The sequence below is a fragment of the Antennarius striatus genome, chromosome 13 (assembly GCF_040054535.1).
Source record: "Antennarius striatus isolate MH-2024 chromosome 13, ASM4005453v1, whole genome shotgun sequence".
Taxonomy (NCBI): Eukaryota; Metazoa; Chordata; class Actinopteri; order Lophiiformes; family Antennariidae; genus Antennarius; species Antennarius striatus.
Genome location: NC_090788.1, coordinates 19,352,034 through 19,379,013, shown reverse-complemented (window position 1 = coordinate 19,379,013; position 26,980 = coordinate 19,352,034). Strand labels below are relative to the sequence as shown.

Genomic DNA, 26,980 nt, shown 5'->3' with positions numbered 1-26,980 from the left:
ACAGGAAAAGAGTCTCTTACTGTGTGAGAAATAATGAAATAACAGATCGTCTTTTTAAATCCTGACATCACTACAACCCTGGTAAACCCCAGCCTTCAGCTGCTGATAAGGTGAAGCTTCTTTTTGAAAAATTTTATTTGAATTTGTATACTTTACTAATCCCTGAAGGGAAACATACTAATCAAATTCATGGTTACGAATTAGCACAGCGTTAAAACCAGTCAGGGCGGAGGGATGCATGATTTGCATGATCACAATGTTATCATTTTATTGTCATCATCAGCTGGTTTTTTAAATTTTTTTTATTATTATCTCCACTGTAAACCGATGTCAGACGTTAGTCGGCCACTCCACTCTCATTAACTTCCTTTTGCATGTGTGTAATGTGTGTCTCCACATAACACAACTCCACATGCCTGGCTATGATTAGTAACATGTTTATAAGCTGAAACAGGAATGAGAGGTTGGGGTTGTGACGATAACAGGCTCATCCTGGCTCCTGCTGATACCAGGGTTCTGATCCTGATCCTGCTTGCTGGGATTCTGGGCTCTTCTCCGATTTCTGATGCTGTTTAAATGTTGTGGCTCTGAGCATTCAGCCACTTAGACTGCTTTTCAGAGCCCTTAATGCTCTGTTTACATAGACGGCAATTCACCCCATAAATCCTGAGGCCTCATAAAGATGCTGAAAGTGATTTAGTGGATGAAATTTGGAGAATTCTGCAAAATAATTTTTAAAATGTGAAGAAAAGAAAAAAAAGCTTCCAGAGGAGGATTGGAGAGAGAGAGAGAGAAGGGGATCCTGGGCTTTTTTATTTGCCAGGGATGGGGTGGGTTTTTTTTTCTCTGTTGGGGGGGGGGGGGGTGGCAGGGGGAGACAGAAGCGCACCCCTCCCCTCTCCCTCCTCCTGTCTTCCCCTCCTCCTCCTCCCTCCTGCTCCCCTGGCCTCTCAGATCATTGTTGTTGTGACTGCCGTCCGGAGCCCAGCAGTGTGCGGTAGGAGGTCGGTGTGTGAAGGACCCAGTCTCCTGCTCCCCTCTCTCTCCCTCTCTCTCCCTCTCTCTCCCTCTGATTCCAGTCGGATCGAGGAGGCTGAGCTCCACATTTCCTGCGGCTGGGCTCGGATTCCACGGGATACTCTCGCCGCGGAGGGAGAAGCGCTGCGTAAAGACGCATGTGAAGAGTCACCCAGGAGCCGGAGGGGGCTCTCCGCCGCGGGCACGCTCCACCAAACCGACTTTTATCGGGATCGGTTACTTTTCCCACTCTCTCATCGGATTTGTTTGTCGTTAAATGACTGATTTTTATCCGCGCAAAGTCCACGCTTTCGCTCCGTGTTTGGTTTTCTTTCTCGCCATGGATTTAACGTCCTAAGGGCTGCAGCGGACTTTGCCCGGCGGGTCAGAGCTCCTTGCGCCGGTCTCCAGGAGCCCCGGCAGCTGTCGTTCGTGTTCCAAAGGGGGGCTGCTTGATGGATTTATAGCGTTGTTCTGGTTGGACACACAAAAAAACCAGAGACCCGCTCACATGCGCATGAGGAAAAGGGATACAGCAAATGAGGATTTCTGTGTTCACTTGTGTCGACTGGAGAAACTTGTGACTTCTACCCGGGTTCCAGTCATCACAGGGCGGACAGACCCAGAGAAAAGGTGGGTGATTGTTGGTTTGCGGGGTGTGAGTCAGATTAAAACCTCCCGAAGTCTCAAACTTTCCGAGCGCAGAGTGGTTTATTAGGTTTTTTTGTTGTTGTTGTTATTTTTAGAAGTTCTGGAAAACAGAATGGGCTACCTTTTCAGAGACAAGAAGAGTACATCCTCCCAATTCCACCTTAACATTTTGAACTAAAGCAGGTGAGGTCGTTTCCCAACGGGATTCAATGAGAGAAAGTAAAGTTCTTCTCCAAGTTTTCCGGCGCTCAGAACTCATCAGACCCCCCAAAACCGTAATAAACCCCACATTAAACACCCAAACAGGACTCATGTATGCTCACACACACTCATGAGGTGCCTGATGACACACACCTCTCAGATAACACCAATCAAACCTGCAGTCAAATTCTATGTAAATATCTGCCTGCTTTATTTTACGCATCAATTGATCCCAGGACGCGTCAGACTCAGATCTGATCGAGCTGATTGACTCGGATCTGATCGAGCTGAATGATTCCGATCTGATCGAGCTGATTGATTCCGATCTGATCGAGCTGATTGATTCCGATCTGATCGAGCTGATTGGTTGACGCCAGTACGCGTGCCAAGCACTCAGACCCCACAGCCAGTCCACGATGGAAACACGACAGAAGGAACAAGTGTGACTGGTGTTCTGGCAGCATTAAAGTCCAGTGTGAAAGAAATAAGCATATGATTAGTTTATTAAGATAATTTATGTGGAAATTTTTTTTTAGAGTTTATTTACAGATTTATAAAGTCAGGCTGTACAGTGACGTCTTTGACTGAAGAGGAGAATCCACGAGTGTTTGTGGCTCCAGCCGAGCGCAGCAGCAGCTGGAGTGGAAACGTTTTCCAGACCTTAATTGAGAGGGAGAATACGTTTCATTCAAGCTGGTGTGTGTGTGTGTGTGTGTGTGTGTGTGTGTGTGTGTGTGTGTGTGTGTGTGTGCGTGCGTGTGTGTGTGTGCGTGTGTGTGTGTGTGTTTGTGTGTGTGTGGGCGCGGTCTGCAGGCGTGGAGAGCGGCACCGGGGTCTGGCGCCGGAGCGCAGTTGGCCCAACTCACAGGAGAAAATTCGCTGTCAGTTACTCCTTTATTCTTTGTTGGTTGTCAACATGAGAGCAGAGAGAGTTTACTGCGATGCTGCTGCGCTTCAATCCGGATTAAAACGTCTTTAGCGTGTCTTTTTTAATTGGGGTTGGTCTGTTTTTACATGTGAATGCAGAGAACACACTGCCTGCAGCGGATGTGGAGTATTCTGAAACTGTGATTTTATAGTGATGCACATCAGAGTAAAATACAACAGATTTATTATAAATATACTTATTTAAGTTCGGAAACTTTGTTTGTGAAAGTTTCCTGTGCAGGTAGCCTTCCTAAGGAACAAGACAGTGGTGGAACCAGTAGACCAGATGTTGGTAGAAGGAGTTGGGACAAACCTTTGGAGATGTCAAAGTGTCATTGGGTGGTTGGTTTTCTAATTTTCTGATGATCTGTGGACCAGGCACTCAAACAGTCAGTCAGGTTTGTTGTTATCTTATGCGGCGAGAGGAATGGCGCTCCGACTTCATGTCGATGGTTGTTGAGCAGTTCCACCTCTGGTCCTGAAGCTAAAGCCTCGTCAGCTGCCATCCCATTTTCTCTGCTGCTCCTCCACATTCTGCAGCTTCCTGGCAAGTTTCAAGTGTTTTTCTAGCGAGGGTCCATTATCCCCTGTTAGACAGAGTGCTGTCCATTGACAAACAGCAGGCGACAACACTCCTGCTCCACATTCAGGAGGTTGTAGAGACTGGAGAGTATCAGGCAGACCAGACGTACCGTCAACAGAATCTTAATAAGAAGTCAGAAGAGTATCAATTATTTGTTGGGATGCTTGTTTGTGTTTTTTGTCATCTAGTCTTTAACTGAGTTGGTGTTCTTGTGTCTCAGATGTCCTAAAGAGTCCAGTCGGACCATCAGGTAACCTCTTGTGCTTTATTTCCCCCAACAGGAACCAAGTTTAAGGACACTGGGTCCGAAGAATCTGATGCCAGGGATTGGGCTCTGAGGCCAAGCCCAGGCTTTTCAACGTGAACTTTTAATCTCAAGACACACGTCACGGAGAAGATGGCAAAGATCTGCATGTTCTGGGTGTTTCTGCTGTGTTTGATGGAGGAAGTCTCTGCCAGGACCGTCGATGAAGGAAGAACCAGAGGTAAGGCAAACATCTGGGTTCCTCTTTATTTTGGGAGATTTTTTTTTTTTTTGCAACAAAACCTTTCCTTCATAGGAGAAAAGTTCCTCTCAGTCCACCTTCTGTTAGAGGGATGGGTTCTAGGCTGGTGTGGCGATAGAGGAGGTAAAGGGAAGCGAGTGTAGTCCAGCTCTGGATGGCGTGAGGAAGGGGGGAAAAGTGCTTGGTGTTTTTTGTAAATGTCCCGGCCTGGTCTGTTCAACGCTGCGAGGCTCGGAAGTGTAAATCTCCTTGGCTGCATGCCAGCTGTAGAGGATGAGGAGGAAGATGAGGAAGGGGCTGCAGGGCTTTTATTTCATGCATGACAAAACAGGAGCCAATGCAAAAAGTTAGCTATTGTCAGCTGTGAAGTTCACTGGAAGATGAAGCCGTGATCTACGGAATCATTCATGATCAGAACGTCTGAGGAGCAGATTCACCTGAGAGCCGACCGGTTCCAGATTAAAGGATTCCCCTGACGTCCTTCTAAGAATGTGTAGATTGATGAAAGACAAAGTGGATTCTTGCCCCCGAGGCATCGGGCGCAGAACGTCTGTCTCTTTTCCTGTCTCCGTGGCCCCTCTTCTGAAGGGGCCAGCCGGGGCCCGCGGCTACAGGAAGGCTCTCAGAAACCAACCTAAAGACTTCTTCATGGGACAGGAGATTGATAACGGGAGCTGTTGAGGCAGAGTCGCCCACAAACCTGAGATCATGAAAGAAGTGGAGAGAAGGTTTCCTGCGTTTACGAGATTAACACGATCCAGTTGCGTCTGGGGACGCCTCGGTCTCCCCCAGCGGAGAAACAGATTCAGTCCCAGATGCAGTCACACTTTCCTGGGCTGTCTTAAATAAAAAAAATAAGGGGAAAAATAATTATTTCAAGAGATAATTTTGTTTTTTAATATGTGATAAAATCTTAACCTTCTATTATTAGACTCAGACGATCCTCATGCTCTATGTAGATGATTTATTCAGGCTCAGAAGTAAACATGTAATGCTGCTAACCACATGCAGCTAAATGCGACGATCGGACTCAAGCTATGTTTTTCCCTCGGTTTTGACTTCTCCCACATCATCAACATGAAAACCAAATTGTTGATTATTGTAATGAAAGTGAGCACCGGGGAGATGAGAATGTGTCGGACAATGTCAATTTAAAAAAAAAATGTGTGCACACAAGGAGTGGTTTGGCAGACGATCTGGAGTGCATCTGCTGGTCAGTGTTCAGGCCTGAGCCACCTGTTGGACCGCTGAGCAGCTAAACAGTGAAAACAGACAGAAAGTATTCATTAGTGCGGAATCCTGTGGGACGCTCCACGAGGAAACCCTTCCACTGGCTGTTGATCAGAAACAGATTCTAGCATCACACTTCACTCCTTCCACAGCAGCAGTGTTGTTTCCATCAGCAGAGACACACACTGATGAGCCCTAACTCTTCTCTTATAGTGTTATGTTAACAATAACAACAACATCAACAACAGCTACAATAATAATAATAAAAAATAAAATAAAAATAATAACAATAATAATAGTAATATATTATTATTAATAGTAGTAATATTAATGTTGTTATTATTATTAATAATAATAATAATATATTATTAGTAGTAGTAATATTAATGTTATTATTATTATAATTATATTATTATTATTATTAATAATAATATATTATTAGTAGTAATATTAAGGTTATTATTATTATTATCAACAACAACAACAATACTACTACTACTACTACTACTACTACTACTACTACTACTACTAATAATAATAATAATAATAGTAATAATAATAATATTAATAATAATAATAATAATAATAATAATAATAATAATAATAATAATAATAATAATGGAGCATGACGACACAGAGCTGTCGCCTCACAGCAAGAAGGTTCCAGGTTCCAGTTTGTATGTTCTCTCCATGTTTGTGTGGGTTCTCTCCTGGTTCTCCAGAAACATGAGGCTTCATCTGAATTGGTTGGTTCTAAATTGTCAGCGTGTGCATGAGTGGTTGTTGGTGTTTCACGTGGCTCTGTGATGCTGGTCTGGAGCGTCTCCTTATTTTTTGCCTTTAAGTCAGCTGGGATAGGCTCCAGCAACCCCCGTGACCCGCGAAAGTGGAAGAAGAGGTTTTGAAAATGATTGAATGAGTGAACAATGCATAGGTTCATTCATTGGTTCATTCACTCATTCTGCGTCGGTTCTCTCTGGGTTCTTCTGGTTGTCTTATGTCAGGTATTTTCCAGCATGAGGTTTTGATCAGGGACAGACTGACTGGTGTTCTGCTAATGGAGTTGCCCTGATGGAGACCGTCTTGTGGGGGTTCCGCTGCTGCACCCCCCGTTTGGGGTATGAACATCCTCATTGTCTCAGCCGGTCGCCGCTGGCAACCCAGCCGACGGGCTGACCGACCGACCGGCTCTTACCAGCCGGCGGTGTGTTTGTGTTGTGTTGTGTTTTGTTTGCCCCCTCGCCTCTGGGTGACAATTCACACTCTGCCGTGAGTTCAACTCCAGGGCACCGGGGGCACTGTCAAGTTCTCCACAAGTTCATTAGCACGGCCCCCAGTGTGACCGTCGCTGGTGTCGACTGGTTTACTGTGAACCCCATTAAATGGAAATCTGTCTCCTCGTGCTTCTTTCTCGATGAATTAGTTTTTCTTTGCTGGTTCCTGAGGGGTGTGTTTGCTCCTGAACCTCAACTCCTTGTCTTCTGGGTCATTCAGAGGAGCAACAGGAGCAGATTGCCTTTCAGTCAGACTCCTATAGGAAGCAATCACACAGAAAATTGCCCTGGAAATTGCCCGCTGTAAGTGGCTGAGCGGCGAGCGAGGCCACGGTCAGGGTGCACAAACGCTCCCTGTGACGCTCCCGAGCGGACCATGAATGGCCGAGCGGCCCGTTGAATGGATGGTACTGTGGCCGCTCATGACGTGAGTGGTTCTGGGTAATTAGGGGACTCCATCAGCGGCTCCTGCTCAGGAACAGGACGTACTTCTACCTCAGAAGGAACACTGTACTGGGACAGGTGTAGATGTTTGTACGGGTTGGTTGCAGGTCACGTTATTCTGTCAAAAGACCATCATGCATCTGTTGCTAGCTTAGTGTTAATAATAAAAGTCTAAATATAGATCCCGGTCAGGAGGTGGCTCATCACAGTGTCGTTCATGAAAGCTGATCTGACCACAGTGTCTTAACGTGATGACAAATGTCCTTCTACTTCTGCAGGTCTCCGGGTGTCCAGGCCCCTGATACTTCCAGGTTACCCAGAAAACACCACCGTGGTGGTGGGGGAGCAGACAAAGCTGCTGTGTAAAGTCCACTGGCCGGCGTCCACCAAGGTGCAGTGGTTGAAGATGGAGGCTGTGAAAGGGAAGAGCCTGGAAGAACCGCCTCGCCTCCGCGCTCTGACGGTGGGAACACAACTAGAACACAATGACAAAACAACTGATGCACCTCCGGACCGATTGTGTTTTCATCCAGTTTGCTCCTCCTTTCAGGCCCTGCAGAGCAAAGGCTCCAAGATCAACGTTCTGCATCTGTCCAACGTCAGTCTGGAGGATGCAGGAGAATACATCTGCCTGGCTGAGAACACACACGGGGGACAGGCGGTGCAGGCCATGCAGTCGGCCTGGCTGGAGGTTCTGCCTGGTGAGACCCTCCAGTCACCATTACCTGTGCACCTTCTCACGAAAGAGAAGTCTACATCCAATCAGTGTCAGTTTAGCATCGATTGTGTTAGAAGATGTCTGGTTTTTTTTCTTCCACAGGTACCATCATCACCCAAACCGTGAACCTCGCTACTGATGAAATCCCCACAGGTACAGCAATTGAGTACAAATTTTTAAAAAATTGCATGTTAATATTTTTCATGTTTGTTTGCAAAATATTGAAGTTGATAGAGCATTTTGAGCCTGATCAACTAAGCCTTAACATTTGGTTTGAAAATCTAATATAAGGATCAAAATACTTAGTGGAAGTCTTACTGAAATAGTGTTAAATAAACAAGATGAGAAGATATTTTGATTGGGAGTAGAGAATAATTCAAGAATAAGTTTATTTTTCAACGTTGTGATTATAGTACAATTTTAAAGTAATGATGTTGGCGGCCATGTTTAGTTTGGGTATCTTTAAGAAGTTGTTGCTGGAGGCGACAGACCGGTGATGGTCTGTCCGTCTGTGTGGAGTCCAGTCTGAACCCCCCCCCCCCACTCAGATCGGCATTGAACCTTCACCACCCCTCAGATTTTCCCCCTGTCCACTGTCAGGCTGCAACATGTTCATTAGCTACTCTCTCTCTTCCTTCAGTGCTTTTCTTTCTGTGGAGCGCTCAAGAAAGAGAGGGAGGATGGTGTGTGGAGGAGGAGTGGGCCGGGCAGGGCCTCCTGGTCTCCATGGTGACCTCATTGTGTGTTTGTGGGGGGGGGGCACTAGGAAATAATAGGCTTGGAGAACTTAAAGGTCGTAGGTTAGGGGATGCCTTTTGGCTCGGAAGGGAGATAAAGAAATAAACACTGGTCAGAAAACGGAGGCAAAGAAAGAAAGCATGAAATGAAAATCGCCGATGAACAAGAAGAGATAAAGACCTGATGGAATGTAAAGAAAAATAAATATTCAGTGTGTAAACGCTTTGTGTGTGTGTGTTGGTGTGTGAGCAGATGTTATGGAGGAGCTCAGTGAAGACACCACGGAGCATCTTCTGATAGAACCCGGAAACATCCTGAAGCTGCGCTGCGACATGAGCACCCGTCCCGGGATGGCGGTGAGCTGGTACAAGGATGGGAGTCGCGTTTTGGCCACGCCCCGCGTCCAGATCCGCGGCGTCACCATGGAGATCACGGACGTGACGTACGAGGACTCGGGTGTTTACGTTTGTGTTCTCCGTGGAAGCAAAGAGCCTGTGAGGAACTTCACCATCAGCGTGGCCGGTGAGGACAGAGCATCGTTTTAAAGAGAAAAAAAATAAATCTCTTGTTCACAAACTCAGTTTTTCCTCCACCATGATGGAGTTGGTTCAATGGATTCATGGTTAACAGGAAGTTAATATCCAGCAGTGTGAAGAAGTGCTAAACCACATTAGGAGCATTAGGAGTCCTGATTTTGGCTTAAAGGCAGTCAAAAATTCATAGGTTTCCACATTTTAAAGGCAAATATTTTCTGTGTTTCTTCATTACTAACTTTTCTTTTTGGATACTGATTCTTCATGTCGATTTCATTTGTCGTTCTTGCAGACTCTCTGGGGTCAGGCGATGATGACGAGGATAACGACCTGGAGGATTCATCTGCTGAGATTGAGAACGACCAGCTTTACCTCTCCAGAGGTCAGTCGTCCTGTTTGGTGAAGTGGCTGAAACACGTGAAGCTCTGGAGCATTCTAACTAACATCTCAATGACCATCCACACAGGCCCCTACTGGACTCACATCCCCCGTATGGAGAAGAAGCTCTACGCTGTTCCTGCTGGGAACACGGTGAAGTTTCGTTGTCCTGCCATGGGCAGCCCCATGCCCAGCATCCGCTGGCTCAAAAACGGACGTGAATTTCGAGGAGAGCATCGCATCGGGGGCATAAAGGTGAGGAGGGCATAAAGTTCGTGTTTCTTTCCTGTCGTGCTGGATTCTGGTGATAATCTTCTGATGTCGTTGGGCAGCTGAGACACCAGCACTGGAGTCTGGTGATGGAGAGCGTCGTGCCGTCAGACAGAGGAAACTACACCTGTGTGGTGGAGAACAAGTACGGCTCCATCACCCACAGCTACGTGCTCGATGTCCTGGGTAAGAAACAGATGATCTGCAGTGTGCCATGCCCTTGTGTGTGTGTGTGTGTGTGTCCATGATGTCATGGGATGTGGACAGTCAGGCTCAGTTTTCTACCTGATTTGTGACAGAATGCTGCGGTTTGTTTGTTCATTTGTTCGCTCTGCATTCACCACCGGGTCAGTTTCTGTCCCATCGGCCGTGGGGAGGGGGGGCTAACGAGATCAGAGAGCGACAGTAACCACAGATCAGAGGGAGTCCGGCCGACAAAGAGCCATGTTCATGGAACCGTCTCTTCAAATTGGCATTTCCTACTCCTTTGCCAGAACACAAATGCATCAGAGATGAGAGATCTGCTCTCATCTCTCTTTCCAATTTGTTCCCTATGCAGAACGGTCCCCCCACAGGCCCATCCTGCAGGCCGGCCTGCCGGCCAACACCACGGCGGTGGTCGGCACTGACGTCCAGTTCCACTGTAAAGTCTACAGCGATGCCCAGCCTCACATTCAGTGGCTCAAACACATAGAAAGGAACGGAAGTCGCTACGGTGCCGACGGGACTCCTTATGTTCAGATCCTCAAGGTTGGTGACTTCAGACGAGAGATTAGAAGCTACAAACCTCTAAACAGTAGTTGCGTGATTGTTGCATAAGTGTTTATGCTGCTTTGTCCTTGCCGTGCAGACTGGGAGTCTGAACATGTCAGAGGTGGAGGTGCTCTACCTGTCCAAGGTGACCATGGAGGATGCAGGAGAGTACACCTGTCTGGCTGGTAACTCCATCGGATTCGCCCATCAGTCTGCCTGGCTCTCCGTCATCTCAGGTAACCAGTTGGAGCTGCTCTCTGTAGAGTCTTAGAATATCTGATGGCTTTATCCCTGAGGAGGATTTTAATGTGTTTGTTAAAGGTTTCTCACTAAATACTAATCCAGAGATGTTTGAGAGTAAATGACTGTGTCATCAGCGAATGTGGAATAATTACACATTGATCAACATGCAGAGAGAAAGTTTAAATGGCTTTTAAATTCCTAAATAATAGATCCAGGGAGTGAAGCAGGCTTTTTGAAGAGAATTTGAATGTTAGTTTTTTATTTTCACCATTGGGGTAGATGGTTGTAAAAATGTCGCACATCTTCCTGTAGAGGAGGAAGCGGCTGATGCTATGGACACAATGGAGACCAAGTACACCGACATCATCATCTACGCCTGTGGGTTCCTGGCTCTCATCATGGCCATCGTCATTGTGGTGTTGTGCCGGATGCAGGTCCACCCGAGAAGGGAGCCCTTTGACGCCCTCCCTGTCCAGAAACTCTCTAAGTTTCCTCTTCGCAGACAGGTATATAGCACAAAGCATCATGGGAACTCAAATGTGATTTCTCTAATGGGTTCCTGAAGCCACCTCTGTCAAAGGCTGTGGTCTTCTACTGAGAGGTTTTTTGGGGGAAAGTAGTTGTTTCCAGTGTTTAATGAATGCTGGGATAGGGTGGGCCACGAAGAACTCCCCCTCGGAACTGTGAAAAGAAGGAGGCCTTCAGCTGCCGTGATGCCAAACACAGCCTTTGAGTGATGCAGCGAGCTGAAGTGTGGCTAATGGCTGGCTTTGTGTCTTGTTGTGTAGTACTCAGTGGAGTCAAACTCATCAGGGAAATCCAGCGCATCGCTGATGAGGGTGGCGCGCCTGTCGTCCGGCTGCTCTCCCATGCTGGCTGGAGTTATGGAGTTTGAGCTGCCATGTGATCCAGACTGGGAATTCCCCAGAGAGAAGTAAGAGCTTTCACAAAAGATATAATGGAAAGAATTCACACCAACTCCTACATTTGTAGTTATTAAAAGAGATGAGTTGAGATTATTTTTCTAACTGTTACTTTGACGGTTTGCTTAAGTTTTTCTTTGCTAAGTTTAGTTTCTCTTTGATGATCCAGCTTCATGAGACTTTGTAGCTCTGGTCTGATCGTGTGGGGGACGTAAAAAGAAACAAGCCCACAACCCAGTCGTGGCTTTACACAACTTGTGTTTAAAGAAACCAGAACCCTGAATTATGGATTTGCAGAGTTTTCATTTGGACATTCTTACTTTCACTTTGTGTTGCCAGTTTAACGCTGGGCAAACCTCTTGGAGAAGGCTGCTTTGGTCAGGTGGTCAGAGCTGAGGCCTACGGCATCAACAAGGACTGTCTGGATCAGTCCAGCACCGTGGCAGTCAAGATGCTCAAAGGTAGGAAAGAAACCGGTGTTAGTAGTATCTGCTACCCAGGGAGAGGACGAGCTTTTTCTAAATGTTATCCATTTCTTTCCTCAGATGACGCCACAGACAAAGACTTAGCAGACCTCATCTCAGAGATGGAGCTAATGAAGGTGATGGACAAACACAAGAACATCATCAACCTGCTGGGAGTCTGCACACAGGATGGTGAGGGTCTGACCTGAGTGAACCTTTCATTTTGATGCCGTGGAAGTCAACTTGTGGACGAGTTGCTGAGGTTAAACCTGTGGTTACATAGACCGGCGGTTAGTACGATGTTAAAGCGACGGGTCAACCAACGGTTACACTGGAAGTTGCAAATTGATGGTTAACCTGATCGTTAATCTAATGGTTAAATCCACAAATAAATTGACCTTTAATCCTATGGTTAGATAGTTTGTTAATCAGACACTGGGAAACCAATGGTAAAATGGACCAATGGTAAAACTGATAGTTAGACTGATGGTCCTCTTGGATCTTGAGCTAAAGATTAGAACAATGGTTGACAAGAGCTTTCTCCTTGTCAGGACTAATTATGACACACACCCTTATTTTAGGAAGGAAGCAATGCCTTTGCCTTACCCACTCCATACCGCATTTTTATTTTGAATAACAACAAAAACCTGTAATTTAGTTGGCGTGTCAACGATGGTGGTCCCAGCCTCTGGGCTAAAGCAACAATAGAGACGTCCCAGCCCTCATCTGTCTGTGTTCACCCCCAGGACCTCTGTATGTGTTGGTGGAGTATGCTTCCAAAGGCAGTCTGAGGGAGTACCTACGAGCCCGGCGGCCCCCAGGCATGGACTACACCTTTGATATGACCAAGGTGCCTGAAGAGCAGATCACCTTCAAAGACCTGCTGTCCTGCGCCTACCAGGTTGCCAGAGGGATGGAGTACCTCGCCTCTAAGAGGGTAAAGACAGGATGTAACCTGAGGTAGATGTATCCCAGGAGATACGGCAGCTGTCTGGTGGTGTCATAGAAACTTAGGGCTTTTGGACATGGGCTCTCATCCTCGCCTCTGTTTTAAGTCTTTATGACCCTTCATATCTTGTTTGTCTGTCTTTTTCTCTTTATTGTTCGATTCTTTTCTTCATCCATTTGTCCATCTCTTTGTCTTTGAAATCACCGCAATGAATCTGCTAGCAAACAGTCAGCAGAACTATCGTCTGGGTGTAGGCATCAAGTTTCTGGCTGTACGGCCCTGCAAGAACGCAGGAGCTTGAAACTAACCCTCCATTAGGAGAGACCCACAAACCGAGGCTGGTTCGTTTTGCTCGTCCCCACAAATCCCACGTCTATTTCGAAAGAAAACCAAAATAAACTTAATGACATCCATTCAAAGTGGGCAAACAGGGCCTTTCTTTTTCTCCTTGTTTTTACTCCAGCCTTGGGCTCCTATATAAAGACATTTTATTTTTGTTGTGTTCACTAAAATGAGGCCCTGTGTGTTGACTTTATGTTCAAATCATGTCTGCCTGCGCTGACTCTGTGTTTTTACAACATGAACATAAACGTGCCAAAAGTCTAAAGTCAAAAGAGCTTTTGTGATAGTAAAATTAATTCAAACTTTGTGCTTAAACAGAACAACACAAAACGAAGCTGTGAAGCCCATTTTCCAAACCAGGCTGTATTTCTTCGACCCTGTTCACCCGGACCGGTTACACTTCAGGGTTCTGGATCTTTGACTCTCCCTCTTGTCTCTGCAGTGCATCCACAGGGATTTGGCAGCTAGAAACGTTCTGGTGACAGAGGACAATGTGATGAAGATAGCTGACTTTGGCCTGGCGAGAGGAGTCCACCAGATCGACTACTACAAGAAAACCACCAATGTGAGTTACCGATGCCGGCGTCATGTTTTCAGGGTCCACTTCCTGTTCCTGAACGTTTCGGTGAAGAACGTGGTGGCCAGTAGTTTCTCTGTCTGGTTGGGCACAGCTACATTAACTGCTTCCATTTTCCACTGTTAGAGCTTTAATGTTGCATAATGTGCTTTATCAGCTTTAGAGGGACGCTGAAATCTGGCTTATCTTTTTGTGACCTAGCCTAAGACGAAGTGTTGTTGCATCAAAAAATGCTGAGTTGATAAGGTGTTATGTTACCATAATTCAAGGTGAACCCATATTAAGGTTTTTTTTTTGAATGAATAAAAGTGTTGGAGGTAGTAGTTTATTAAAAACTATCAGCTGTGATGCTAACATGCCTCCTTCTCAGTCAGGTTCCTCCTCCAGACTCTTTCACAGGTTTAATACGTCTCAAGAAAGATGTCTGACGCTCTCCCCTGATTGGCACAGGGCTTAATGGGATTTAATTAGAGACGAGGGGAGACGGGGGACGGATTGAAAAGGAGCATTGAGTGAGCATAGAGAATTAGAATTTGGAAGAAAAACACTTGAACAGTGAGACAGGAAGGAAAATGTGTTGCGATGAAGAGAGTGTTGCAGTGGTAACACTCTGGTGCGCCCTGCAGGGACGACTGCCAGTGAAGTGGATGGCACCAGAGGCCCTGTTCGACAGAGTCTACACACACCAGAGTGATGTGTAAGTACCCCCCCCCACACACACACACACGCACACATTTTGGGGACCTCAAAACCAGATCCAAACATATTATGTAGAACTCTGGGACAGAATCCTTTCTTCTTTCCTTGTCACATTTTAAGCCAAACACAACTTTTCTCATTGATCCCAAAAGGGCTCCTTCGGTTTTATAATAGACATTTGTAGCCCCCCCCCCCTTAGACCACACAAGACAATACCGGACAATACAAGACATGACCATGACCTTTTCTTCCTGGCTGTGCTCAGGTGGTCGTTTGGTGTCTTGATGTGGGAGATCTTTACGCTGGGGGGCTCACCCTACCCTGGTATCCCCGTTGAGGAGCTCTTCAAGCTGCTGAAGGAAGGCCATCGTATGGACAAACCCTCCAACTGCACACATGAACTGTAAGCAGGAAGTTGTCTTCATAGAACGTTTTTAACCTTACAGCTGCAGGAAACCTAAACCAAGGATTGTGGGCTTTGGCAGCGTTGAATGTCTGACGTCTAGACTGTAGACACGACTTGTGTGTCTGTTGCCTGTCTGCAGATACATGATGATGCGTGAGTGCTGGCACGCCGTTCCCACCCAGCGACCGACGTTCAAGCAGCTGGTGGAGGAGCTGGACCGGGCGCTGCTGTCCATCTCTGATGAGGTGGGTGTCTCAGACATACCCTGATGGGGTAGCTTAGGTGTTGTCCTTCGTTGCTTTACTGCTGCTTTAACCTTCATTTCTCTACTTCCTCTCCCCCCTCAGTACCTGGACCTGTCCACACCTTTCGAGCAGTATTCTCCGTCATGTGAGGACACATCCAGCTCCTGTTCCTCCGACAATGACTCTGTTTTTACCCACGATGCCTTGTCCACCGACCCCTGTCTCCTGGGCTACCAGGACGTGCGAGCGCGGACGGACGTGAAGAAAGCGGACAACTGAAGACAGTCACGCGTTTTACAGACGTGACCACAGCGCTACAAAGATGACTCACTTCCTGGGCGGTCCAATCATGTGACACATCCACTGGCGGTCATGTTGGAGCTCCACAGCTGCATTTCTAAAGTTTTTAATCCTCATCAGGTTTCATCTGGTCTTCCATTATGGCTCCAGACTCGGCCTTTAGGTGTTGTTGGGGCATTCATACACGCACATTGAAACACACACTCACACACATGCTGTATATATGCACCCGGATCAGTGAGGCCAGTGGGCTTCAGCTTCAAGACATCGTGAATGTTTGAGGACTGAACTTTCACTGTGAGCTGAGGAGGGATCGGAGAAACCAGGACAAACAAACGCGGTACTTGGGACTATCGGCTCTGACACTTAATACAACAGAAGAGACTCACAGGCTTTCTTTGATCAGCTCTCCTTAGAGAGGTGACAGACAATGATCTCACAATCTCAACCCAAAACCAGGGCTCGAAACCTTGGATAGTAAAGACATTTTTACAAAAAAAAAAAAAAAAAAAGATTTATTTTGCTATTATAAAAAAAAGAGGAAAATGATTGTTAAATATAAATCTCTTTATATAAGATTATTTTACTTTTGTTGCTTATTTAAAAAGAAAACAGTCTTAAATCTCAGGATATCTTGTGCTAAGAAGTTGCTATAGTGGCAGTGCCTGAATTTATGATTTCCTGTGAATATATTAGAATATTAAAATGTTGTATGTACATATCAACAACAGAAAGACAATTGCCTTTTATAAATTATTCTGAATGACACAAAAAATATGAAGGTTAATGGAGGCAAAATGAGAGAAGACTAAATATTTTCAATGCCAAACTTGTCGGAGTTGGTCATTCTGACTTCATGTCCAGGTTTCCTGCCAAATTTGAACCTGTTGACATCCTCAGTAGAATATATTAAGGAATATACATATGAAAAATGACAGTAAAATTTGTTTACACCTTCACTTTTTATAAAAATGCTCAAATCTCCAATCTGTGTGTGTTAAGATGGCTTGACTGAATGAAATCCACATTAAGCTTCAACCAGCCTCCAACCCAAGTTAGACTTAGTACTCATGACCACTGTTGGATAAGAAATACCGAAACATCACTGATTGGTCAGGGATTTCATCATCTCTTCCAAGCAAGCATCTCCCGGAGAGCACAAACCAATCTGAAAGTCTTCTTTAGGTTTTTTACTGAGGTTGCTATATGGAGGAGGTGCGGACATGTCTGTCTAAAACAGCTGATGAGGGGGTCAGGAGAGGGTGGAGGGGTGCGTGTTGTGCTGAAGATAATGCCATGGTAGTAGTGTGCAGCATCCATCTACCCCGAGGGTGTGCTATCCTAATGGAAAACATCCGATACTGTGGCGAGTCAAGTGGAGTGGAGCTAGTGCTACATAGCTGAATTGTGGTTTTACATGTTAAAGGGTAATCAGACTCAGTAGAGCATATACCTGCACCAAACAGTTCCCTTTTATTCAATTAAGTCTCATCGAAAAGCTTGAAACAAAAAAGACACCCAACAATGTCAAAGACAGGGAAGAAATCGCGGGGCGGCACCAAATTTTATGGGGTCTGATTTGGTCTAAGTCTCATCAAGAGTCATGGAAATTATTGCTCAGTTTTTGCCCACTGATCAATTGGGTACAGATGGTTTTGGCAAAGGTACTAACCAACCAGTCTTTCCCAGGCATTCCTCTGCCAGCAGCTTCACTCTGTCAGTATTCACCTATACTGTATGACCACTTTGCCAGGCATCATGTGTCCAAGGAGGGACTGAAAGTAGGACTGACAATTCAGCGTGGGGACTCTGTTGGGGAGCTGGCCCAAGCCCATCGTTGTTGACAAGGAAAGAAGGCAGGGGAGGGGGGTACACTGATTGTGAAAGCCAGTGTGATTGATTTCAAATGGAGGAGAAGGGGGAGGGACAGTCCTTTGTCTGGCTGTAACCCTTCACCCAACCCAATCTGTTGGCGAGGGGTCCTCAGGTCTGCATACTGGCTGGACAATGAATGCTTTGCAGGCTTAATGGGTGTGACTACAGACCAGAGGGAGATTGGGGGGCTGCTGGTGTGGGGATAGATTAGGCTTCTGTGCAAATGAAGAGGCTCTTATTATGATAATGTCTCTTCTTCTATCCCAAATGCTCCTATCTTTATCCCTATAGCCACCATCTTTTAAATTACAAATCTTAATTCGGATCCACCGCTACAAAAACTGCCTCCAGGTCCAGACGCAGAAAATTCCCAGAAGGAAGAATGTCCAGCCGCCCTCCTCCCATGTCTTCGAGACAGAAAAAAATAATCAAGAATGGTTTGTCCTTGGATAACAAGGAACTTGTGTGTCAGAATTCAGAAATAAAAGTTGATTGCATATTTACCCTCCGGTCACCATGGTGATTCAACTGAACTTAAAATAAAGTTGTATGAAGTTCTTCAAGAGGGTGTTGAGACAGAGTCCATAGCCTCCTGTGGTCCTGATGCTCCATTTTTATATTTTAAATGCTGGAAAGTCACAGAATAATGTATGGTTTCATTCTGATGTGCCCTAAATGCATTATTGCCCTGGTCAACAGACTTTTTCCCAACGTTTTCTCACGTGTTTCATGTTTGAGCTGTAAATCATCTTGTGACAGTTGGTGACGGTATCTCATCCCAATGCATTTACCTGCATTTACATTCCAGTTCCAGTAATTTTCTCCCAGTAAACAATCACTTTGTTCTTAAATATTTCCTCAAGAAAATTATTTTAGAAATATCTAATTTATTTGTTTATTGTTTGTGTTTATATTAAATAAACAATAATTTAAAATAAAGGTGCTCTGTGTGCTTGTCTCTGCCTGTTAGACCTGATAAAAGCTAAACTCAATGGATGTTGAATTTCCTGGTTCTTGGCAGGTTGTTCTCATTAGTTATTACTGTCTATAGTGACACGAGGTCATTCTCACTGTCAGGGTGTGTAAGTGTCTGAAACAGGAGGCTGTCTAAATTTACCTCATAAAAGCTTCACTTCAGTCAACAACCTACCAATGTTGTGGTATACCCATTTTTTTTTGCTCAAAGTGATGCGTAACTTATACAGAAAAAAATATAAATACATTTAAAAAGGCATTTTACAAAATAATACTTTAAAATAATAATAATAATAATAATAATAATAATAATAATAATAATAATAATAATAATAATAATAATAATAATAATAATAGTGATGATCAAATATATGGGCATAAAATACTAGTTGGGTCGGTAGCAAGCAGATACTCCTGCACTGCTTGTTAGTCATCAGAAGGGTAGATTTGCTCGGGTTATGTTTGGTTTTTTGTGCTAAAATTACCCAATACCTGCACAAGAATGACCTTTATCTACATCATTGTTGTTTATTTACTCAGAATAAACAAATGGCAGCATTAGTCCACTGCAGTGCCAGTTTAAATAGCAGGTGTTCCACAGAAGAGACACAATGTACAACACGTTACCTTATAGATAAAACTATCTATTATAAAAATCAAGCAGCAGTTTGTTGACAAGGAAAGCAAGACAGTAATATTGTCCCTTCCATTAAACAGTGGTCGATCTCATCCTGGGCTCAGAGCCAGAAGACTTATCCTCCCTATTATCATCTCTCCTGACACCTCCACCACATTCTGCTGCTGCACTGTCACTGCGTTTACAGACAACCAATCAGAGCTGTTTCTACTCAGCAGCGATACCGAGGTTTTTTTGATTTTGATTTGTTTTGTTGAGAGCAGCATTTATTATTGACTTTATAGTTTGCACTGCTACTGACAGCAAAATGGCATGTAAGTAGTACAACAGTTATCCATCAACAATTACCTGGAAACCACTCCAGCAACATGGCTCCAACAATTAACAAACAGCATTTTCCCAACAACTAACCAACAGCAACTACGCAAGAACAAATATCCAATAACAAATACCCCACAACAACTATACAAAAGCAGTTACCTAGTAACTACATAACAGCTATTGCATACATACAGTACATAACTATTTCCAAACATCTATTACTTAACAACTACATAAAAGCAACTAGTCAACAACTTCCAACTACCCATCAAATATTAACCAGCAGTTACCCAAAAACAATCGTCCAACAGCTGGCCAACAATTAAAGAATGAGTACCCAACAACTACCTAACAACAATTACCCAACAACAATTATCCAACAACTACCAAGCAACAGTTACTAAACGACTACCCTTCAACTATTTCCCTACAACTACCCAACAACTACTCAACCACAACTACCCAACAACTAGCCAACGGCAGTTACCCAACACCCCCTACCCAACATCAACCCAACAACAGCTATTTCACAACTCTGACACAATAACTACCCAAGAACAAGAATCCGAAAACAATTTCTCAACAACAACAACTGCAGAATGTCCATTACACAATAACAATCACTGAACAAACAGTTACCCAATGAGTTCGACACAACTTACCAAAATCAATCATCCAAGAAGAATTTCTGGACAACAACTATCCCCAACATCTACTCAACAGCAACTATACAACAATAATTTATCTACTTAACAACTATTACCCAACAGCTACCCAATTACAGCTACTTAACCAGTATTACCAAACTACCCAACAACAACTACCGATCAACTTTAACCTAACAACAACCACCCAATGACAACTACCTAACAGCAATTGGGCTCAGTAGTCTTGCCTTGAACAGGCTATATAGAAGGAGCTGTAATCTTATTTGGGCATTCATTTCATGATTAATGAATACACTTTGTTATTATATTGATGTTCTAATATACTTTGATTCATCCATTAATTTCTTTAAAGACAAAACGATGGTAATTTTATTGTCTTCAGCCAGTTATCAAAACTATGGGTTGTAGATTATGCTGGAACCTATCCTAGTTGGCAGGTAATATTGCTAATCACAATATTTAAGTGTCTTTTGAAAATCCCACCATGCCATATAAATGAGTAAATTGCATACATACATAGATACATACTGTACATACATGCATACATAATAGTCTAGCTTTATGCATTCGTAGAGAAGCTGGACAAAACAACAAAAGGAAAGTCGGTATTTGATATTATTCGAATGGCGCATTCTGTCCACTTTATTAAGCGTACTTCATTGTTGGCTGCATCACTACTGTTGTCTTCCTCTGTGGTTTTGAAAGGGTACACTGTGGTATACATACCTTAGCATTTCCAAAGTTTTTTGTGAACCCATGTTTAGAGACATTATTGTGATATCAAGAGGTTTTTCTAATTGCAATGAAAAAACTCAGTTTATAGCAGATTCACTGTAAATGGGGCTTTGCTACCACAATGCAGCCAATCCATTCTCTTTTTCTCATTCCATATAATAGGATCTGGATTGAGTACTGGTGTGTGTGGTTGGAGAGTATCCAGCTGCCTGTAGAGACTGATCCCAACTAGACCACAAGGATTATGTTTTGAGTGGGGTGAAGAGGTGAGTTAAGATAATCTGGGAACAATTCAACAGTCATTTACTCTTGTTTTCAGCTTTTTGTAACATTGACCATTGTTTCTGTCTGTGATGATGGACTGTAGGCAGCATAATAACTGACATCTGGGAACATGCCCATAGTTTTACAGCCAATCCTGAAGAAGCAACAATTCAAAAACATTTACTGCTTCTGTGTATGTATAAACTAAAGAATTAGATTTAAAAGAAAAATGAAACAGAATGTGAGAGAAACAAATGTGAGAATGATGAAAGACAGAGACTGGCAGAGAGAGGGAGACGGTCGGACGGGAGAATGAAGAGATAGAGGTTTAAGGTCAAGAGGAGGGAGGAGAGGGCAGCAGTGATCCCAGTCTTTTGAAGCGTGTGTGTGTGTGTGTGTGTGTGTGTGTGTGTGTGTGTTGCTTCACTGTGTCTTTACACATGATTATGTGTCAGGATCTGTGTATTATCTCCTCTGTACATGGTGTGTGGTCTGTGCCAAGAATGCATGAGTTTTATCTGCCGTCTACAATAAATCTTCATCTCTCTGGGAAAAGTCAGAGACTGAGATCCATGTGTGTGTGTGTGTGTGTGTGTTTGTGTGTGTGTGTGTGTGTGTGTGTGTGTGTGTGTGTATGTGTGTGTGTGTGTGTGTGTGTGTGTGTGTGTGTGTGTGTTACAAAATCTCGACACCTACATTGAGGTCATGACATGTTTAACCTTATCTCTTAAAATATACCTGCTGACAGTTGTTTTTTTTGGACGAAATATAAAAGTTTCATGCTAAACAGTTCTTCATAGTACACAGTTTATGCTGTATGTATTCAATGCTGTATTCAACAAACTTGAAAAATCTCGTTCTACTCAACTCTTGGTCTGTCTTTTTATTCCATAACAAGCCTGAAATTGTGATTCACTTAAGGACTTAAGAATCAGTTCCATTAGAACCATTTAAATTTTTGATTTTTCCTTTCTCAATCCTAAATAAATTCAACCTGCAAAGCGGTGGAATTTACTGTGAAACACAAAAAGTGACACTCCAAACTTTGGCTTTATTTTGTCTTGACTAATGCTGACTCAGCACAGACCTTTATTCATGCAAGGGAGGACACACAACTAGCATGACATCATCTTCACCTACACAGTGGTGAATGACCACAGATTGTTAACACTGGTAACCGGGTTACAGCCAGTGGTAGTGATCCCACAACAGGACACGTCATCCACCTCCATGTCTGCCGAAGCTGAAGAATTCCACTGAAAAGCGACAACTTGAGCTGAAAACGATGAAGTCCCTTCCCAGATGGGATGAATTCTACTGGGACTCTTTGAATGGGTCGTTCATCATGAAGATACATTCTTCAAAATGCTGTTTCTCACACACATAACACACACATAGACACTGATTAAATAACCCCACTCGACTCTCATTGGCTGACGTAACAGAAACAAAGTGCTGCTTGGCTGAAAGTCACATAAATTATGTTCCTACGCTGTAGGTTCTTGATGTACGATGTTTACTTTGGAGCAACTGGCAGTGGAGGCCATGTTTGTACTGCCAGAGCTCTGTTGTATTTATCTATTAACCCCCCAAAAGAGGTTGAGTGATTGGTTTGTTTGCTTGTTTGTTTGTTTATTTGTTTGTTTGTTTGAAATATATGCAAGATTTTGTAAAGCACCAGAATAGTAACATGGCAAACTACCCTGGATTAGAGTCCATAAACATGAGCTTTGCAAATGTTTGATGAAGAAGAACACGAACGCTGATGCTGGTAAGACTGAGTCTAAAGACTTGTTTTTATCTCCGTCACGTTTATCCCAAATAAATAGGCAACATTCACCTTTTGGTCACGTCTCTGCTGCACCAAATATTACGACACGTATGCGTTTTAGATGTAGTGCTGTGTACGTTTAGCTTTGGACACCTTTGGACGTGTACCTTTGATTGATTTTCAGCTGTGGTCAGGTTATGTTACGATAACCTGATCAGCTTCCTGTGGCATTGATCTTCCCAGACTGTTGAACTGATAAACACTGAACCGTTTATGTAACATGTTTCTCCAGCTGTGCAGACCTGTTAACCATCACCTTCTGAAATCCACACCATGTTCTTTGATGTGTTTGGTTATAAAGGTTTGCGAATGTTGACTCACCTCCTTATTCATACATGAGGTATGACAGATAAACTTCAATGTGTTCCACTATCCTGACACTCGGATGTGATTGTTCAGGACTGAATACTGGACTAAATGATTGGTCCTCTTTCCAGAAAATCTCAGTCCAGGTTCATACAGTAAACTCTGAGAAGCCGTGTGTAAACAGAAGCCCCAGAATAAAAACTGACCCGAATCTGTAAATGTTTGTTTTTGAGTATGAGTCTTTTATTTTTTCTCCCTGAAAAAAACACGAGCCAGTCATTCAGAGATTGAGCAAACATGAATTATTATGCTTATCCTCTGTGACGAAATCAAAAACCAACAAATGTTTATGAAGGGAGAGTCAGAGAAAAGAAGAGAAGGAGAGTCAGAGATAGGAGGTGGCACCGCATCCGTGATAACTGCTCTCCCACGAACGTGTTGGGCCGTCCCTGACTCCCTTCACAACTCCCCTCTGCAGGAAGGAGTGCGAGATAGAAGACCACGGAGGGTGTTTTCTTCCGTTGTCACTTGTTCTGTCTTCACTGCTTCCATTTTCATTTCCTTTTTTTTAATTCTTGGTTTCTTTCCTTTGTTTTTCTTTTCAAATTCCTTTTAGGGCTAGGATTAAAGCGGGGACTAGAGTCTGATTTTTCCTTTTCTTATCCTTTCTTTCGTAGTCTTCCATTATCGTTTTCTTTCTTTTCTCCATTTTCTTAGGTTAGAGTAAGGGTTAAGTTTAGGGGTTAGAGGTCAAGGTTAGGGGAAGGCGTTATATTTAGGGTTAGGGTTAGGGGTTAGGGTTAGTACATTGGAAAGTTTACTGCACCACCTGTTCTTGTGTTGTAATAAATGACACCCAGTATGAGATGTCAAATAGCTCTTAGCTCAGAGTATCACACAGTGTTGAGGAACTTAAAAGGTTATGAATGACCAGCAACATTAAATAGCAAAATTGCGTATTATTATTAGAAAATAGGATAAAAAGCTCAACGTACACACATTTTACTTTAAAACATTTAAACATCTGCTAACCAGACTTCGAATGCTACTCAGTGTTTAAAGTTTAACTACTTTGCTAAGGCACCCTGAACCCTGGACCAAAAGCACAGACACTTTACAACTCCAAACTTTGTGTGTGTGTGTGTGTGTGTGTGTGTGTGTGTGTGTGTGTGTGTGTGTGTGTATGTGTGTGTGTGTGTGTATGTGTGTGTGTGTGTGTGTGTGTGTGTGTGTGTGTGTGTGTGTGTGTGTGTGTGTGTATGTGTGTGTGTGCGCGCGCGATGTTTGTTGCTCTACTTTATCTATTGACCTCCGGAAGTATTTGTGACTGGGCACTCGCACACGGGGGCGATAAGGCCAGGAAGAGCGTGTAGACACAGGATGTTGGGTTAGCACTGGGACAACATGAGGGCAGCTTATCACACAGAGAGCAGCCAAAACACAGCAACACCCGCCTGGACCCACACCCCGACCTGCTGACACAGCAAACCAGTCCAGAGCGGGACCGGACCCATTAACATAGAGGCATGGATGCCAATTATCAACATCTAATGAGCAGATACTGTTTATTGGCGACTTATATGCCCAGACTTTGTATGAAAAGAATGTATTTCAATCAATCAACTTTTAGTTTTAAAGCTCTTAATCACATCTGCAGACATTTCGAAGCGCTTAATTTAATGAGTAGTCTGTCAAGTAACAGTGATCAATACCTAAATGTTTATTACATTTGTTGAATGGAATATACCTCAGCAAAGATGTTGGTAACCTGCGGTTTTTCTTTCCCTTCTAAAAACTTTGTTGTGTCGGTGTGAGAGGCCTTAGGATCCTGAGCTCCTCAAGCAGACGGAGGGGCTCCTGTTCCTACGACACCCCCACCCTTCCCCCCACCCCCCCGTCTGCTGCCGACTCGTTATTTATTGCTCTGTAATTTCTGCAGACTAATTGATTTGGCTCGGCTTTCAGGCTGCGGGGAGGAAGGAAGTCAGGCAACCAAGAGGTTAAGAGGGAGTGTGTGTGTGTGTGTGTGTGTAGTCTTTCTTTTCAGCTTGTGTGCGTTATATAAACTGGTCCCTGTTATTTTTTATTGTGACGTATAGTACATATGATCATTATCAGTCCAGCTCATTGGTATCAAAATATCTATTTTTGCAAAAGATGATAGAGATGGATAGATGACAGACAGACAAACAGATAAATAGTTAGATCGAACAGGCTTCAACACCATATTTAGCAGCATTTGTATCTTTGTATCAAATACACTGATTTTATATTATAATAATTTAGTATTGTTTTTTTTTTTTCTTCAGAACATACAAAGATCCTTATGTGGGCCTTTAATTCAGACTAAAAAACACTTAGCGGAGGGTCTTCTTTCAGCATTAGATGTCGACAATTTATAGCTCCACACTAAGTGGTTTCAGGTCAGAAAATGAGGATCCAATGAAATTATCCCCAGACATCACTTAGTAAAAATCAGCAGCAGCTGAGATCGACTTCTGTCAGGTTCAGTGTGCTGCGTCCAGCTGGGCCGTGGACTCTGAGCCCAAACTGTCCTCTCAGGCGTCACGTCATGAGCAGCAGGTTCTATAAAGACCCGACCCTAACCCCATCCCCAGCCGCTTTAGCACTTTGCTGGGGCAGTCTGTCCCTTAAGGGGATGCGTAGTGGTAATCTAGTCCTCCAGATGACCCACCGAAGTGTTTTCAGATGCAAACTCTAAATGGATGCGTAGAGAGAGAGGCGGGGGGGGGGGGGGGGGGGGTTGAAAATCCCAGAATCCTTTGTGAACAAAGACAGTGTAAATAAAAGAAGGCTGCTGCCCTGGTGAAAGAACCGTCTAAATGCAAATGAATAATGAGCATTTTAAAATAATCACCTGTTTTTACCACACTTGTATAATTTGCTGGTAATAAACGCCTATGTTTTGCTTGTACTTTGTTATTTTTGACTAATTCTGTTTAGCTCTGATAACTGTCGATAAGCTATGTTGATGAGTGATGAGAAAGACTTTGAAACATCCAAAATGGAGCTTGCCGTTGCAGAAAAACATACTATGTGTGGGCCTGACTCATGTGGCTCCATACCCTACTATGGTGGAACATGCTATCTGGTGACATACAATGTCTCAAATAACAGTAAAGAGAAGGCATCGGTCTTAGGCGAGCACATGTGCTTAATATTCTTAAAACAAAACGCAAAAGTTTTCCAATAAAATATTCAATTATCATCACTGAGATTAAGACAGAACGTAACTGATCTACTGAGGAGGTTCAGTCAGTCACCCTCCACCACACACATTCTTCATTGTGCGGTATATTCTGTCATATGAGAGCTTTATGTTCGTGCAGTTCAGTCCTGACAGAATCCTCTTTGCAGGTTGGTTTTATAGATCTTGGTTTCATAGATCTTGGATTCATTGATCTAAGATTCATTGAGCTAGCACTGGTCTTGCTACTTTAAATCCTGGAACCTTTCCCGTCAATGTTGTATGTATCCATCCATCCATCCCTGCTAATGATGGTGAAACATCTACATTTACTTTTTCACTTTGGTTCTTAAGATTGAATTAAATTACATTCCTGTTTTTTCCTGGAGTTTGGGTGTTTACCAGGAGAAAGTCGGGTTATTTGATGATCCGGTATGGAAAACGCAATCTGCTTAAAGTGTGACTGGATTAAAACAAAAAAGATATGATGTTTTTTATCAGCATGATTTAAATGTAATTCTTTTTTACTTGTCGACAGTGGCTAACGTTAACTAAACTAACCATCAACCAGCTCCGTCTTCAGATGTAAGGAACGAATGGAGAATCGGTGACTAGTATCTCATCATCTATATCCCAATAAAGCAAGGATGTTGAACTGTTCCTTGTTTTTTTAGTTTCAGTTTTCCGAAGCAAATCACTCACAATGTTTTACATCCCATTATTTAAAAGTCAAATATCCGTCATTGGACAGAAATTGTTTTCGACGACGAGTTGCAACGGAAAATAAAA

General features: G+C 43.6%; 1 protein-coding gene across 2 annotated transcripts; it reads left to right on the top strand.

Annotated features, from left to right (window-relative positions):
• The first annotated feature begins 988 nt into the window (after window positions 1-988).
• fgfr4 (fibroblast growth factor receptor 4) lies at window positions 989-16,077 on the top strand. 2 transcript variants are annotated; one of them, XM_068330713.1, is made up of 21 exons: window positions 989-1,650; window positions 3,661-3,864; window positions 7,112-7,296; window positions 7,384-7,534; window positions 7,654-7,704; window positions 8,542-8,811; window positions 9,115-9,204; window positions 9,289-9,455; window positions 9,533-9,656; window positions 10,030-10,220; window positions 10,321-10,459; window positions 10,779-10,972; window positions 11,255-11,400; window positions 11,729-11,850; window positions 11,935-12,045; window positions 12,600-12,790; window positions 13,587-13,709; window positions 14,348-14,418; window positions 14,686-14,823; window positions 14,966-15,071; window positions 15,174-16,077. In XM_068330713.1, the coding sequence occupies exons 2-21, from the start codon at window positions 3,777-3,779 to the stop codon at window positions 15,348-15,350; spliced, it is 2,835 nt and encodes a 944-aa protein (XP_068186814.1). In that variant the 5' UTR covers window positions 989-1,650; window positions 3,661-3,776; the 3' UTR covers window positions 15,351-16,077. The 2 variants fall into 2 exon arrangements, with proteins under 2 accessions (XP_068186814.1, XP_068186815.1); XM_068330714.1 differs by lacking the exon at window positions 989-1,650 and having other exon boundaries at window positions 2,892-3,864.
• The last annotated feature ends 10,903 nt before the right edge of the window (window positions 16,078-26,980 follow it).

Excerpts from the sequence above, each read along its gene's own strand:
- fgfr4 (XM_068330713.1), top strand. The coding sequence starts at position 3,777 with ATGGCAAAGATCTGCATGTTCTGGGTGTTTCTGCTGTGTTTGATGGAG. Across the intron at positions 8,812-9,114 it reads CTTCACCATCAGCGTGGCCG|ACTCTCTGGGGTCAGGCGAT; the intron begins GTGAGGACAGAG and ends TCGTTCTTGCAG. Across the intron at positions 9,657-10,029 it reads CTACGTGCTCGATGTCCTGG|AACGGTCCCCCCACAGGCCC; the intron begins GTAAGAAACAGA and ends TTCCCTATGCAG.